At 35.4% G+C, this 13493-nt stretch overlaps 1 protein-coding gene across 1 annotated transcript in view; it reads left to right on the forward strand.

The window, feature by feature from the left end:
* EXOC6B (exocyst complex component 6B) overlaps positions 1-13493 on the forward strand; it is a 621707-nt gene that overhangs the window by 233377 nt on the left and 374837 nt on the right. Inside the window, exon 7 of the mRNA XM_055312561.1 lies at positions 12581-12757. Within this exon, the coding sequence (XP_055168536.1) occupies positions 12581-12757 (177 nt within the window). The remainder of the gene's footprint in view (positions 1-12580; positions 12758-13493) is intronic.

Here is a 13493-nt window from a genome sequence, read left to right on the forward strand (position 1 = left end):
TGCACCCCAATGTTTATAGCAGCAATGGCCACAATAGCCAAACTGTGGAAGGAGGCTCGGTGTCCATCGAAAGATGAATGGATAAAGAAGATGTGGTCTGTGTATACAATGGAATATTACTCAGCCATTAGAAACGACAAATACCCACCATTTGCTTCGACGTGGATGGAACTGGAGGGTATTATGCTGAGTGAAATAAGTCAATCGGAGAAGGACAAACATTATATGGTCTCATTCATTTGGGGAATATAAAAAATAGTGAAAGGGAATAAAGCGGAAAGGAGGAAAAATGAGTGGGAAATATCAGTGAGGGAGACAGAACATGAGAGACTCCTAACTCTGGGAAACGAACTTGGGGTGGTGGAAGAGGAGGTGGGCGCGTGACTGGGTGACGGGCACTGAGGGGGGCACTTGGTAGGATGAGCACTGGGTGTTGTTCTATATGTTGGCAAATTGAACACCAATAAAAAATAGATTTATAAAAAAAAAAGAAAATATAAAGATGACAGACAACCTAACTTTACACCTTAAGGAATTAGGGAACAAAAAACAACCCAACAAAACTAAGCCCACAGTTAAGAGAAGGAAAGAAATAACAAAGATCAAAGCAGAAGTAAGAAAGAGACCAGAAAAGAGAAGACCAGAAAACAGAGACCAGAAACGTAATAGAAAATACCACTGAAAGTATGAACAGTTTTTTGGAAAAGAGCAAAATTGACACACCGTAGGCTAGATGAAGAAAAAAAATACAGAAGAGTCAAATAAAATCAGAATTGCAAGATGAGACATTACAACTGACACCCCAGAAATATGATAATAAGAAATGCGTAATTGCAAACAAACTGGATAACCTAGAAGAAATAGATAAATTTATAGAAACATACAACTTACCATGACTGGATCAGGAAGAAATAAAAAAATTTGAATAGACAGTAGTAAGTAAGGAGATTGAAGCAGTAATCAAAAACCTCCCAACAAAGAAAAGTTTAGGACCAGATGGCTTCACTAATGAATTCTACCAAACATCTAAAGAAGAATTAACATCAATCCTTCTTAAACTTTTCCAAAAATCTTAAGAGGAAGGAATTACCCTCACACTCATTTAATGAGGCCAGTATTACTCAGATAAGGACAGTAGGGGAAAAGAGCTCTACAGGTGAATATCCCTGATAAATATAGATGAAAAACTGTCAACAAAATATTAGCAAACAAATTCATCAGCACATTAAAAGGATCATATACCATGACCAAGTGTCATTCATCCCTGGGATGTGTGGATGGTTCAACATAGTCAAATCAATAAATGTGATACATCATATTAGTAGAATGAAAGGTAAAGATTATATGATCATCTCAATAGATGCAGAAAAAGCACTTGTCAAAATAAAACATAATTTCATCATAAAACTCTCAACAAATTGATATGGAAGAAATATACCACAGTATAATAAAGGATATATATATATATATATTATATATATAATATATATATATTAGATTTATTTATTTATTTTAGAGAGAGAGTGAGCATGAACACAAGTGAGCACGAGTAGGAGGAGAAAGGGAGAGGGAGAGAGAATGAGCACAGAGCCCAGGGTGGGGCTTGATATCATGACCTTGAGGTCCCGATTGGAGCTGAAACCAAGAGTTGGACGCCTAACTGACTGCAGCACCGAGGTGCTCCAATAAAGGCTGTATGTGACAAACCCACAGCTAACATCTAACAGTGAAGGGTCGAAAAATTTGTGCTAAAATCAGGAAGAAGGCAAGGTGCTCACTCTCAGTGCTCCTCTTCAACATAGTACTGGAAATCCTACCCAGAGAGATTAGTGAAGAAAAATAAATAAGTCATCCAAATTAGAATGCAGTAAAACTGTTTCTGTTTACAGATGATATGATCTTATATGTAGAAAATCTTTATAGTTTTTACAAAATAACCGTCAAAACTAATAAATTCAGCACAGTTGCAGGATATAATATCAACACCCCCAAATCAGTTTCATTTCTATATACTAACTGTACTATCTGTAAAAGAAAAAAGGAAAGCAATTTTATTTATAGTAGCATCAAGCATAATAAAATACTTAGGAATAAATGTAATCATGGAGGTGAAATATCTATATACTGAAAATTGTGAGACATTGATAAAAGAAACTGAAGAAGACAGAAATAATTAAAAAATATATCCCATGTTTATTGGTTGGAAGAATTAATATTGTTAAAATGTCCTTAGTACCCAAAGTGATCTACAGATTCAGTGCGATTCCTATCAGAAGCCCAATGGCAGTTTTCAAAGAAATAGTAAAAACAAAACAAACAAAACCCAAAAAACGAACAAACAAAAATTGTCCTAAAATTCGTATGGAATTACAAAAGAACTTGAATAGCCAAAGCTATCCTGAAAAAGAACCAAAGCTGGAGACATTATTCTCAATAGCCAAAACATGGAAACAACCTAAGTGTCCATCAGTGGGTGAACAGATAAAGAAATGTAGCATATATATACTATAGAATATTGTTCAGCCATAAAAAGAAGGAAATCCTGCCTGTTGTGACAACATGGAATGACCTGGAATGCATTATCTTAAGTTAAATAAGTCAGATAGTGAAAGATAAAAGTTGTATGGTATCACTTATATGTGAAATGTATAACGTCAATTTTATAGAAATAGAAGGTAAAAGTAGTGATTTTTAGGGCCTAGGAGCTGGGGGAAATGGGTAGGCTGTTGGTCAGAGGACACAAATTTCCAGCTATAAGATGAGTAAATTCTGGGGATCTAATATACAGCATGGTCGCTAAAATTAACAATATTATATATTTGAAAGTTGTTAGGAGAGCAGGTCATATATGTTATCACCACACACAAAAATGATAATTATGTGAATGGATGGAGATGTTAAGTAACATATTGTGGTAATCATATTGCAATATGTATGCATATCAGAACAGCACATTGTCCACTTGATCTAGGTAAGTTATATATCAGTAATACCTCAATAAAGGTGGAAGAAAAAAAGAGAAAGCACTGGGAAGAGTGGTAACTAATATAGCAGGGTGTATGCAGCCACAAGTGGAAATATAAACAAAAGTACCGGTGTCTTGATTTCAGCTCAGGTTATGATCTCAGTGGGCTCCCCACTCAGCCGGGAGTCTACTTTAGATTCTCTCTCCCTCTTCATCTGCACCTCCCACCCCTGCTCTCTCTCACACACGAGCACTTTTTCTCTCAAATAAATAAATCTTAAAAAAAATATAGATGGTGGGTTAAGATGAGGGGTTTAAAATAGTGTGATTTGTTGAAAATTAATATACAAAACAGTCGTTTCCTCTTCTTCCTTTTGCTCCATGCATGGAATATTTGTACTTTAATTCTTAGGTGGAAGATTAGAAGATTCATTTCTAGGGAAATTCATAAAAGACTGCCATGGAGCACCATTTGGATTTCATCAGCAAAGAGGTTATTTCCTTCCTTGAACTCCCTAAAGTTGAAGCCTGTTGGTTGACAAGGCTTCCCATGCTCACAGACCTTTCTGTAAGCTTTTAAGTGACTTATTGTTAAACATGAATGGCTGCTCAAGGATTAACAGACAGTTGAGGGAAAAATATCCAACTGGAAAGAGAGAGACCCAGATCTACCAATATGTGAAAACAAGTAACAATAAGAATAATTATCAGGAGAGAACAGCCAATGCAGAAACAGAATAATATGTTAAAAAAAACTAATTGGTATTCTCAAAAATTAAAGATTTGATTTTTTATGTAAAAATGTTACCGAGATCATCAGGAGGTTTTACAGGAGAATTCAGTATCCATTAGGAATTCCAGATAAAGGAAAAAAATTATCAGAGCCGTAATATAAGAAAATTCCCTTTATTCTGAAAAGACTCAAATTATCAGGTTCATGGATATATTACTTACCCAGCAGAATGGATGAAGTAAAGATTTACACCAAGGTATGCCATTGTGAAATTTAGAACACATAGAGTAAAGAAATTTGAAAAGCTTCCAGAGAGAAAAAGTAGTATCATATACAAAAGAATGAAGATCAAAATGGCATTATCTTTCTCATTAGCAATAATGGATGCTAGAAGACAATGGAACAATGTCTTCAATAATCTGAGGAACCTTGAATTCTTTACTCAGTTAATTATTTTATTAGTTTATGTGAAGAATGATTAGTCATTTTTAGACTTCAAGGACTCAGGAAATTTAACTTTCATGTGTCATTTCTTAAGAAGTACTTAAAGAGGGATGCCTGGGTGGTGCAATGGGTTAAGCATCTGACTCTTGGTTTTGGCTCAAGTCGTGATCTCAGGGTCATGAGATTGAGCCCTGTGTTGGGCTCAGTGCTTAGCCTAGAGTCTGCTTGAGATTCTCCCTTCTCCCTCTACTCCATCCTCTCTCTAAAATAAATAATCTGAAGAAAAAAAAAAAGAATCACTTGAAGATGTACAGAATTTAGGAAACTATGGCTCTAACTCCAGTGAAAGATGAAAGTAAGTCCCCTCTGGAATGACATTTATTAAGCAGGCCTTTAGGACAATCAACTCAGGTTACTTATGCCTTTAGGAATAATACAGTCTGGATAGGGTGCCTATTATACTTATTATGATAACCTTTTTGAAGACACAAAGATTATTATCATTAGAATGTTACATTACAGAATTAAAAGAATTAGAGAATTTGAAACTCAAAAACAAAAGCTATAATCAAAACAGAAAACTATAATTAAATATATGTAGTCATTGCATATATACTTGGCTCTGCAGGGAGATAGAATGCTTACCTGACATAATGATTAACATGATTATTGCTTTAACTTAAAATACTATGCTGGGAAGATAATTGAAGAAGCGATAAGGTAAGGGGTCTGGATTTTTAAGTGAGCTAAGTTTTTACCATAAAGTATAGGGTATTTATTTTATTTTTAAAATAGATTTTATTTATTTATTCATGAGAGACACAGAAAGAGAGAGAGAGAGAGGCAGAGACACAGGCAGAGGGAGAAGCAGGCTCCTGGCAAGGAGCCCAATATGGGACTCCATTCTGGATCCTGGGACCATGCCCTGAGCCAAAGGCAGAGGATCAACTGCTGAGCCATCCTGGTGTCCCCCCTCCCCCACTTTTTTATATAGATTTTAAAAGTATAGGGTATATTTAGAGATGTGGATGTAAAAATATTAACTCTACAGAACAGAATTGAGGGTGAGAAAAAGCATAAGTGGGTGCTACTGTTTCTCATAAAATAATTTTAGTATTCTCAGATTTTTAAAAACATGAACTTGGCAGACATTTAAAATGAAATAAATTAGTTGGGTAAAGATGATGTTTTCTAAAAAATCGAAGTGGAATAAGTAATTATTTGAGTGAGGTTACACCTCTATGTAACACTCAAGGTAAAGTTGTAGAAGGATTAAACATATTATTGTAAAGTAAATCATAGAAGGACTAGAGGAAAATAAATACTAATGAAATTGTAGAGTGGAAATTAAAATTTTTTTTACATAGTCAAATCTAACTATATTTTATATTACAGCTTCTGCCTTTTGTTGTCATGTTTAGAAACCTTTATATTCAATGGGCAGAGGGTAGTCATGTCTAGTGATTCTGTAGGGTCTGGGAAATAAGCATTCATACACTTAGATGTGCTACTATGAAGTGGCATAGTTTTTCTGGAGGGCAGTTTCTCAGTATTTATTTATGTGTAGCACTTATACTTTCATCTATCTACATTTTCTACTTCTAGGAATTCCCCTATTAAAATAATGAAGGATATACACAAAAGTTTAGTTCTGGAGATAGTCTATACAGCATTATTAAACAGCAAAATATTGGGAGCAATATAAATATCTTATAGTAGGCTATGTTTAAATAAACCTGTTCTTTTAAACGCAATACCATGCAAATGTTGTTATACATGTTTTTATTTGCAGAGAAAGATATTTGTGATACATTTATGAGGGAAAGCAGATTACAAGAAATTTATTTAGTATGGTTCTTTTTTTTGGCCTACCAATATAAATGTGAATTGCTGATATATAGAAAATATAGATAAACAAAAAGAGCAATCTTTCACATGTACAGAAATCTTTGTATGTTGGGTTGTCTTTCATCAAAATTACTGATATTACTGAATGGAGATTTTGATACTTTTTTATTTTTTTCTAATTTATTTTACAGTTAACTGTAATTAACATGTTTGTGTATATGTGGTCTGTCCATTTGTGTATTGACAAAGGAAAAACAGTCTTTACAAAGAGCTGAGAAAAAAAATAAAAAGAGCTGAGAATTATCCTAATATACAAGAGAATTGCATAAAATTTTACTATTGCATCATACAAAGTGTAATACACTACATGTAGTACATCTTATTGCAGTGAGTTTTGTTAGTGCTAATACTACTCCCCTCAAGGAAATACAGGTTTAAATATGAACTGGAACCTTTCAAAGGGCTCAGGATCTCAGTTATGATTTTAAAATAATATAGTGACTATCTTCCTCAATGAAAAAAAGTTCGAAGGGTATCATAATCCTAGATTACTCATCCCACTGATGGAAATTCTTTGGGATCTGATTAAGGTACACGAAAAACTATTTATCCTTCCTTTAAAGTATCATACAAAGTACTCATACATGTATATACATATATACATGTCCTTATGGACTCTACTATGCAAAAATAACTTTTTAAATATGATCTTGATATGTTCTTTTTCCTCAGTTTTGAATCACTATCTTCTGTTTTGTTTTCTATTTGTTTGAATCAGATGTTGGAGCTGGTTGCCAAAGCATGCTAGTTGCCAGAGCTATTGCTGGTAAATATGAAGAAACTTTGTTGTGATATTTGCCTCTTTTTTGCATCTCCCTTGTTTGGTGAGACTCAGACAACTTCAGAGTTTTTGTATCTTGATCTGGCCAGTTATTTTCATGGTTATCATTTGGGCTTAAGACATAAAGAGGGGGTCGTAGTTCTACTTCATTTTATTGTTGTATGAGATGTTATTTTAGCTTTGGTTTCCCTGAGGGAAACATGGGAGGTTGTATTTGAGTGGTTTATTTAAGCACATGATCTATTGGAATAGGGGTCAGGAAGGGTGAGAAGAAAAGTTGGTAGAATCTGTACAATGGTACATTGTAGGGCAGTCTTGATTCCTTGATCCATGAGGCCTTCTGAGAAGCCATATGGAACTGACAACAGTGGGAGGGGCAGAATGGGGAAGCATTTAGCTCTTTGGTCAAGGGCAGTCTCACTTCTGGGCTGAGAATCATGAATGCTGAACAGTTCTTGTGATGACAGGAAGCTAGAGGTGTGGTGTAAGTGTGAAAGCTGGTTTTAGGTTCTACTCTGTGGCACTCGAAACAGGTTGCTGATGCTGTAGCTGGAATAAGCTGAGACTGAGAGGATCTGGAGTACAAGGTGTGTCCTGAATAGAGATCTAAGACTTGAAATGTAATACAAATACAACATTGAGTGGCAATGAGTAGCAGTATTAGATACCATTAATGATTATGCATCTAAATATTGCTAGCTTAGATGCTTCTCTCCTAGACCTTAAAACAAGGTTCCTATCTCATTTTTAGAGGGAAGACAGGCGCAGCTTAAAATTCTTAGTGTTTTTTTTTTTTCTGTTTGACTTGTCTTTTAATTCAAGGTACTTTACATAACATTATCTAATTTAAACCTTGTGACAGCTCTGAGATACATTTCTTTTAATCTTTTTTTTTTTAATAGATAGGGATGTTACACAGAGAAGGAAAGAATTTACCCAAAGTTATAGAATTACTAAATTGTAGAGCTTAGATTTAAAGACTTGCCTTGGGGGTGGCTGGGTGATGGGCACTGAGGGGGGCACTTGATGGGATGAGCACTGGGTGTTATTCTATATGTTGGCAAATTGAACACCAATAAAAAATAAATTAAAAAAATAGACTTGTCTTAACTCCAGGAAGCTTCCCCCTCCCTTGATCTATCTATCTATCATCTATCTATCTATCTATCTATCTATCTATCTATCTATCTATCTATCTATCTATCTATCTATCTATCATCTATCTATCTATAATTGAAGCTCAGGCTGTCAGGCCTCCAAACCTATACACCTAGAGACCTCTCTTTAGCTAGTTTCTGATTCTGAAGGTCATTTTCTTTAATCCACTAGAGGTCAGTATTAGGTTGGTAAAGACCGGAGCCTTTGCTATTTGATTCACAGAATTTCAACTGAGTTTTACTGCTAGGTACCCTTGGAAGTTATATTTCACAATAAAACTTTATTTATTAACATATGCAGACATTTTTTATATGTAGACATACTAGGTTAATAGTCCAGTTCAGATAATTCTTATGGGTGTTTACTCCTCTTTTTTTTTTTTCTTTCTGTTTTTCCCCTTTTTTATTAGTTAGGAGAACATCCAAATCATCTCTTTAATTAAGCCAAATCTCATTCTTAATATATTTCTTTTGTTATCCATTGCCTTTATATAGTAAACATTTATCTAAATTTACTACGTATGTGTCACCATATCTGGGTTTGGGGGATTCTAAGAATGATGAAATGTGTTTCCTATCCTCAAAGAGAAGAGTTACCCACTAAAGTGCTGTCCTGTCTTTTTTTTTTTTTTAACCTGACTACCTGACAGATTTACTGAATACCTCTTTTCTATCCTCCTTCAACCTATTATTTCTGTGGTTCTTCTGTTTGGAAGACCTCATCCTTTAGTCATCAAGACCAGAATAGTCTTATTTTTCCTTCCTCTCTTCCAGGTATTGCACTGAAATCAGTAAATTCTGTTGCTTCTGCCAGTCATCTGTCTGCTCCTACCTTAATTCAAGTCCTCATCGTTATTTGGACTGTCCTAGTGATCTATATTGGGTTTTCTGTTTCTAGTCCTTGTCTTCTCCCAGTTGACTGCTCCTCTGCTCCTGGAGGATTTGCCTGAATTGTAAAGCTGATCCAGGTCTTCCTCTGCTTGCATTCTTTCGTTGTTTCTCCCTTGCCTACTAGCAAACTTCAGACCACTTTGTATGGCTTCTTTATCTCTTGGTAGTTCTTTATCACCTATGCTTTCATACAGAATTACTTACTCCTTGGGTGGGTAATGTTATTTCACACATGATGATCTTTTCTCACGCTTATTCTATTACCTATCTTCCTTGGCAAAAATCATAATCTTTTAAAAGCACAGGTTGCTACTCCTTCCTCTGTGGAGCCTATTTGGAATTCCCTCCAAGCAGATATGATTACTTTCTCCTATGTCTAATTATGCATCTGTGTTTCTGTTATTATGCTTATTGCATAAATTTCAGCCACTTATTTGCCTCTCTTTGCTTCCTGTAACAGTATGAGGCAAGGTTCACAAGTCAGGGACTCCATCTGATTCTTTGTAGGCCTGGTATGCAGCACAATGCCTGGTACCAAGAGACATTCAGTACACATTTGGCGGACATTAGGGATATGGAGAGGGTGCACTCTGAGTTAGCACAGCGAAAGGAGGCTTCCTAAGGGAAAAGAGTTCTAGTTGGGATTCAGAAGACAGGTTGGATGTAGGCAGGGAGAGGTCATCCAGTAGAGAAATGGCATACTGTTTCTAATGTATTATGTGGTAGAGTTTGATCCAAGTTGAAGATTCATGGCAGAGAGTACTGGATAAGCACATTGGAAAATTAGATTCAGCTTCCATTATGGTGGAGTCTAAGGGAAGTTGGGATGGTATTGGGATTTGTACTTGTTTAAATTTTTTCTCCCAGTTTCCCTCATGTTCAATTTGTGTGATGAATTCTGTGGCTTAAGAAAAGCCTGGCCCTAATATGCAGGGTAATTCTAATGAGAAGGTGATGAGTTCCATTTTAGGTCTGTTGGAAGTGAGGTGGCAGTAGAACCCACAAGCAGTATAGGCGATATGCTACTGAGTCTTGGGAGAGTGGTCAGAGTGGAAAGAGAAGAGGGCTTGAGGAAGAAATCTTGCTTAGTTTCTCTATATTAGGAAATCAGAGAAGGATATATATGAAGGAATCTTGGGAAAGATGTCATTAAGTATATAAAAATTAGTCGCAAAGTGAACAATTAAGAAAAAGAAAACACCTAGTGCTTTCTAAGGTCTACTTGTCTGCTTGGTATCCTCCTCTCCCAATCCAACACAGATGGCAGAGATCAGTCTGCTGCTGCTTTGGTTCATGGTTATAAAGGTTGTCTTTGGAGGGACAGAATAAATGGTCCTGGTGAAATAGTTTAGCATGTTAGGACAGAGCTCTGAAGGGCTTTTGTTGTTGTTTTTCATGGACTTTAGTGTTACATTTTAATTTTAGCATATATTGCATGCATTTATATAGTTCTATCTATATTTACTCTTTCCCACTTCCTGCCAGTCCCATAACAGAGTTTAGATCCATGGTAATTTTCATTTTCATTCATATTTTAATATTTCATTGTTCTACCTGATATTCCGTGTTTCCAACTTGGCTGCTTCTGCTTAGCAGATCTGCCCTGACTATTCTTTTACAGACAGAAGCCTTGATCATTTTGAGAGACCTCAAGTACTGGTAAAGCCTTGGACTACAATTTGCCGTTCTTTGATTTCTAGCTATAGGGTTTGCTATCTAAATTTACCTATTTGGCCCAAACTGCGTAGCGTTTCTTTACATTGTTAGGAAAATCCGGCAGCACCTAAAAAGAACACATCACAGAAGATCTAAAATTACTTCCCTAGGATACTTTCAGTTTTGTATCATTTCAAGTTTAAATGACAGTACTTGAATGTGGCTCCTCTTGATTGCTTTTGATATACTGGTAGTATTTTATCCATTGTGAAGAAAAGTAAATGATTTGGGATTGAATAGATTAAGACCACCTTATGAAAGCTTTTAGTTTTGCTGTACTAAAAAGGACAGGATTAAAAGACAAGTGATCACTCTAGTGTAGGGCTTGCTTTTTTTTAATATGAAAGCTCTAGGAAGTTCTCCCTTCCTTTGTGCTTCCCCAGAGTCCTTAATCCTTTTTTGTGTGATTTGCTTGAAAGTGGAAAAGAACTTCTTACTTTTGAAAGACTTTTATCTAATTGAGGTTCTCATATGCTTGGAGGATAAGATATTTTATGTACAAACATAAATTAAATGTTTTTGGGTAACCTCTCTTTTTCAGTTTGTTACTGAAGCCATGTATATTTTATGTAAGTCAAACCAAAATATCAGTGAATATTATGCATGGAAACAAGCTTGTCCATTGATTCAAATCTCTGGAATGTAGATTCTTTTCATTTTCTTGGCAGAAACTGGCTCCCATAATTCAAGTTTTTCTCTGTCCTATTATAATTGTCTCATTTAACCAGTGCCTGGACTAACATACTTAATATTTATTTATCTTGAATTTTTTAATCTCATTCAGAATATTTGGAGACTTTGATTTTCTCCAGAACTAATTTCTGCCTGTCACTGAGGGGAAATGTCAAATATTGATTAAGAAATGCATATTTTGAGAGACCATACTTCTTAAGCTTTGTGTCTTGGGATGACACTGAGCATTATTTAAAAAATAGTGGAAGCTCCATTGTGAAATATTTTGGAACATGCTGGGTTAAACCAAATAAAGAAGTTTCCTTAAAAAAGATTTCTCTCAATTTTTATTCTCTTAATGTGCATTTTGTACCTACAAGGCTCCATGACAACAGTGTTTCCCATGTATTCAACAACAGAACCTTTTGTGGGGGAAATACTTTGTCATGCTTTGAGGAACTATTGGTGTAGTAGGAAGATTTCTCCTCTGGATTTAGGAGATTACACATTGAGCTTCTACTTGACCACTAACTAGCCTTGTGACCTCAAACAAATCTTTTGTCTTCCAGCCTCAGTTCCCTGAGTCGTGACTAAGGTCACTTTCAGCTCTAGCACCGTGTGGTTTAATACTTATGTCACTGACTCCACATAGTCACACTTTCCACTTCTTTGCATGGATTGAAACCACACCATCTGAATCTGTTTTATAAAGCTGAGTGGGTTACATTTCCTTTTTATGAAAGTTCAGAAGAAGAAACCCTTTAAAATTCTGTTTTACACAGATTAAGATCATGCAATTCTGAAGGATTAGTTAGTTCAAATTACTCTATTAAGATGTTTCATTCTCCTGATTACATTTGTTGGTCTCTTATAACCACAGAACTGTTCTCAAGGGTCTACTAAGCTAAAAAGCTCTTGTCCCTCTTCCCTCAACCACAATGATCCCAGCATGGCATGTATCTCGTGGGAGATGTATGTTTAGTCATTTGCACTAATCTCTTAGCTGTGTAGGTGAAGAAGAGTAGGCTTCATTTTTGTGGTGATGTAGTGAGTATATTTGGAAAGTCTTCTGATAACATCAACTGATTATCTTCTTTTCTGGGAAATGAATCAAGATGAGTAACTTCAGGATTAAAAAATGTATATATTAATGTGTTTGATTTTATTTCTGGGACTAAAACTGTCTTAAGACATCTTATTGTATTTTCTTTAAGACCCCAACTTGTTCAAAATTAGAAGTTCTTTGAATGCTGAATTAAGTCCTTTTCTTTCTTTCTTCTTTTTTAATGCGTGTGTATGTGTTTCTATCCTAGGCACAACAGCAAAGAAACTTGGATAACATCGTCTTGCAACAACCCAGAATAGGTAGCAAGAGAAAATCTAAGAAAGACGTGTACACAATTTTTGATACAGAGTTAGAAAGCACTAGCCCCAAGTCTGAACAGGATTCAGGAATCCTGGATGTTGAAGATGAGGAAGATGACGAAGAGGTAACCAACATTTGAACTGGGGAAATGAGACTAATGTTAGGTTTACTTTTTTTTTTTTAAGATTATGTTTATTTATTTGAGAGAGAGAGGGAGAGAGAGTAGGCAAGCAATAGGAGAGGGAGAAGCAGGCTCCTTGCTGAGCAGAGTGCCCACTGCGGGGCTTAATCTCAGGACCCTGGAATTGTGACCTGAGTTGAAGGCAGGCACCCAACTGATGGAGCCACCCAGGTGCCCATAATGTTAGGTTTAAATGTAGTATATTTGAGATGTGATAAAGAATTTACCCAGGTAATACAACTTGTGTGATCTTATGGATATTAAATACCATTTTAAACACAAATGGGCATCAATACAAGGAAATTGGAGATACACCATGGTATTTTAGATTCGAATTGTTTAGATTTTGAATATACTTAACCATTTTTTATTTTTTAAGTTTCAAGGTTTTTGACTATATACCAACTGGTTACTACATTAAGGAAAAAGTAGAGTTTACCTGACATAGAGAAAGATATAGGTGACCTCCTCTGAACTGGAACATGGTTACTTGAGACAAAAGATGTTGCTTTAAACAGTGGGGTACAAATAAAGGGGTCTTAAATTAATAATAGAAAAAGGCTCCAAAAATTTGAGAATGGATTTCTGAAAGAAATAAATACATGAGCAATTATGGAGAATCTGGGAATTTTGTGACATCCATAACCTCTTAGATCAGTTCTGTATCACTTTCAGTTGG

The sequence above is a fragment of the Nyctereutes procyonoides genome, unplaced genomic scaffold, assembly GCF_905146905.1.
Source record: "Nyctereutes procyonoides isolate TBG_1078 unplaced genomic scaffold, NYPRO_anot_genome, whole genome shotgun sequence".
Lineage (NCBI taxonomy): Eukaryota > Metazoa > Chordata > Mammalia > Carnivora > Canidae > Nyctereutes > Nyctereutes procyonoides.